The sequence below is a fragment of the Garra rufa genome, chromosome 14 (genome assembly GCF_049309525.1).
Source record: "Garra rufa chromosome 14, GarRuf1.0, whole genome shotgun sequence".
In the NCBI taxonomy this organism is placed as follows: Eukaryota; Metazoa; Chordata; class Actinopteri; order Cypriniformes; family Cyprinidae; genus Garra; species Garra rufa.
The window spans coordinates 23,905,013-23,908,695 of NC_133374.1; the positions used below are offsets into that span (position 1 = coordinate 23,905,013).

Below are 3,683 nucleotides of genomic sequence, written 5' to 3' on the forward strand. Positions count from 1 at the left end.
AATACAAATTTGATATTAATTTATTCATATATATATTTGATACATCACATTATATATTTATGTATTTTTCAACAAGTATTGTATTAAACAGTTAAATTTGCAATTTTATTGTAGTGTTTTTGTATTTATTTTAATTTTGTGTTTGTTTAAATCTGGCTTCTTTTTACGTCTTAAACACACTTTTAAATCTTTTTCTGATTCCATTGTTTTTAACTAAAGAAAATTTTTAACGTTGTTGTTAAAAAAAAAGTATATGGTGCATATGCTGAAATGATATTCACTAATGACACTAATTGTTTGTCCTGCAGGACGTGTCTTGTTTAAACAGAGACACCTCTAAAGTCATTGTGGTGGACTGTAAACGAGAGGCCTTTGGTCTACAGCCTTTCAATGGTATGGCGCTACGCAAGTGGGATGGCAACTCAGAGGATCGCACACTCTACGACTTGGCTGCTTTCCTTAAAAGTGAGTATGCATGTTCCTAAGTTTAGGGCAAATGGCAGTTGTTGGATTATTATTCATTTGTACAAACCCTATGATCAATAGCTATAGCCATCAGCGGAGTGGAGGATGTGCGTTCGGTACTAGAGAACTACGCTCATGAGGAAGACCCCATTGAAGCCTTCAAAAGAAGACAAGCACAGCTTGCACAGGTACCCATTACATCTCTTTATGCCAGATGCCATATGTAGTAGTGTTTAATAACACAGCATGAATATTTCGCACATACAGGAAGAAGAACAGAGACTTTCGGAGCTGGTGCAACAAAAGAAACAAGGGCTTTCTTTAGGTACCATCGCAGGGCGTTTCTGGTCATGGAAGCAACAGTGAGGACTCGTCCTGCTCGCACCCACCTGAAACGGTCCCACCTCGACTGTGGCCAGCCATTGAGATGAGGGTCACAGTCAAACAGGTGGACAGTGGGAGCAGAAGGGCATGTGTGGAAAAACATCAAACATCGGCTACACCGAAAAGATGCTACCTTCCAAAAGACGTTCCATTCCCATGGAAAATAGCACTTCCTGGACAGCAGACACACAGATATGGTGCCCTAATGTATGGTCTCACTGATTAGAAATGTTTTAGGGTGGTTGGACCAGTTTCTGTCCACTTCTTGGCTCCCTTATCTCTGCAAGAGCAAAGAACTACATAGCACCACATGAACTGAAAAACTGATGCTGTTTCCATCACGTAGATCCTATTTCAAGATTTCAAGTCCATAGCTGATGCTGTAGGCAATAGCCTGATATTAGACTTCACAAAAAATGTCTGCTCGGCACAGCGCATGGCGCAAACCTTGGATTTGTGTTCATGCTGCTAGTGAGACTGTCTTTGTCATGGTGAAACTGTTGCTATGTGTTGAGGAGAACCTCTCAAATAAAGAGCTCAATCTGGTGCTATTTCTCTTCGCGACAGAAATGGCCCATCGTGTCTGAGGATGTGCTTGTGGAATGTTCTTTGTATTGCTTTTGTTGTGAAACACCCAGAATATCTCCAATAAACCAACCATAACGTACTGTGTGTAATGTTTTGCCACTGTATTTTTTTTCTATGCTTAAATTAGTTCACCAAAAAATGAACATTTTGTCCTCATTTACTGGCCCTCATGTTGAACACAAAAGAAGATTGAAAATTTGGAGAAACCAAACAGTTTGTCTGCATTGACTTCCTTAGCAGGGAAAGAAGTACTATGGGGAGTCAATGGGGAGCATCACTTGACAAAATGTTCCTTTTTTTGGTAAATCATCTTGAATTATGATGCTTTAAAATTATGAACTTAGACCGTAGTGTATTAATCATAATTTGGCTATATGTGACCCTGGACCACAATACCAGTCATAAGGTTAAATTTTACAAAACTGAGATTTATACATCATATGAAAGCTTAATAAATAAGCTTTCTATTGGTATATGGTTGATAGGACAATATTTGGCCGAGATACATCTATTTGAAAATCAGGAATCTGAGGGTGGAAAAAAAATCAAAATACTGAGAAAATCACGTTTAAAGTTGTCCAAATTAGGTTCTTAACAATGCATATTACTAATCAAAAATTACATTTTGATATATTTACAGTAGGAATTTTACAAAAAATCTTCATGGAACATGATCTTTACTTAATTTCCTAATGATTTTTGGCATAAAAGAAAAATCAAAAATTTTGACCCATGCAATGTATTTTTGGCTATTGCTACAAACATACCCCAGCGACTTAAGACTGGTTTTGTGGTCCAGGGTCACATATGGCTGGTAGTTATATAAGGTTGAGAAGAAACTGTAGATTAAGTGCAATGTTATGAAAGCCTGTTCTGCAATTCTGAAGGGGGAAAAAATTATAATTATGTGATAAACTTGCCGTTCTGAGTAGTGCAGGGCGACGATTAATCGTGATTAATCCCATCCCAAACAAGTTTCTGAGTACATAATATATGTGTGTACTGTGTGTTTATTATGCATACATAAATACACACACATGCTTGTATATATTTAAGAAAAAATTGTTTATATTAAATATATTTATATAGAAATTATATGAATATAAATATATACATGTAAATATTTTCAATATATACTGTAGGTGTGTCTTTATATATACATATTAAATACACAGTACACACACCTATTACATAAACAACAACTTATATTTTGGATGCGATTAATCGTTGCCCAGTACTAGTGTGTAAATGTGAGTTTACATTCTGAAATTCTTGCAGCTGTGTTAAAAATTCAGACTTTTTTTAATATATTATTTTTGTTGTTTAGTTACCAGTGCACTATTTTGGCGCAGTTTCTTTTTTAATAGAAATATAACATAATTATAGAGAAATGAATGTGAATAATGTATTCCTGGTGATTTTATTGGCTGCAGTACTTATTTCAGAAAACAAAATATGAAATTAAAATGCAGTATTGTAATTTTCTTGCCATTTTTAAATAAGGTTCTGTGGAAAGGGTTTTGATTAGTGCTCAAATTAGAGCTGCAAAACCATTAGTCGCGATTAATCGATTCAAAATAAAATACAAAATGTTTGCATACTATATGTGTGTGTACTGGGTATATTTATTATGTATATATAAATACACATATGTTAGATTTATATGTAAAACATTTATATATAATATAAATTACAAGTGTTTACATACAAATATATTTTTTAATATATAGTGCTGGGCAACGATTAATCACAATTAATCATATCCAAAATAAGCATTGTGTATATGTATTATGTATATATAAAGACACACATACAGTATATATTTTGAAAATATGTACATGTATATATTTATATTCATATATTTTATAAATATATTTAATATATAAACATAACATTTTTCTTAAATATATACATGCATGTGTGTATATTTATATTTACATAAATATATATACACAGTACACACACATTATGTACACAATTTTTTTTATTTTGAATGCGATTAATCGTGATTAATCGTTGCGCAGCACTAAATAAACAATATTTTTATTAAATATATACATAATAAATACACAAAACACATATTATGTCAGCAAAAACTTATTTTAGATGCGATTAATCGTTTGACAGCACTAGTTTTGATATTACAGCTAAAATATTTCACATTGCTTTAAAAATATAAGAATTCAAATAAATAAATGGTTGAATTTTACTACTACTGCTACCACTGCTACTATTTCCAGTGTGTC

General features: G+C 32.9%; 1 protein-coding gene across 1 annotated transcript in view; it reads left to right on the forward strand.

Annotated features, from left to right (window-relative positions):
• The window catches only part of timm50 (translocase of inner mitochondrial membrane 50 homolog (S. cerevisiae)), a 46,347-nt gene extending 44,821 nt beyond the window's left edge, over nt 1-1,526 (forward strand). Inside the window, exons 9-11 of the mRNA XM_073817986.1 lie at nt 309-465; nt 547-653; nt 733-1,526. Coding sequence (XP_073674087.1) covers nt 309-465; nt 547-653; nt 733-831 — 363 coding nt within the window. The 3' untranslated portion in view covers nt 832-1,526. The remainder of the gene's footprint in view (nt 1-308; nt 466-546; nt 654-732) is intronic.
• Nucleotides 1,527-3,683: the final 2,157 nt, after the last annotated feature.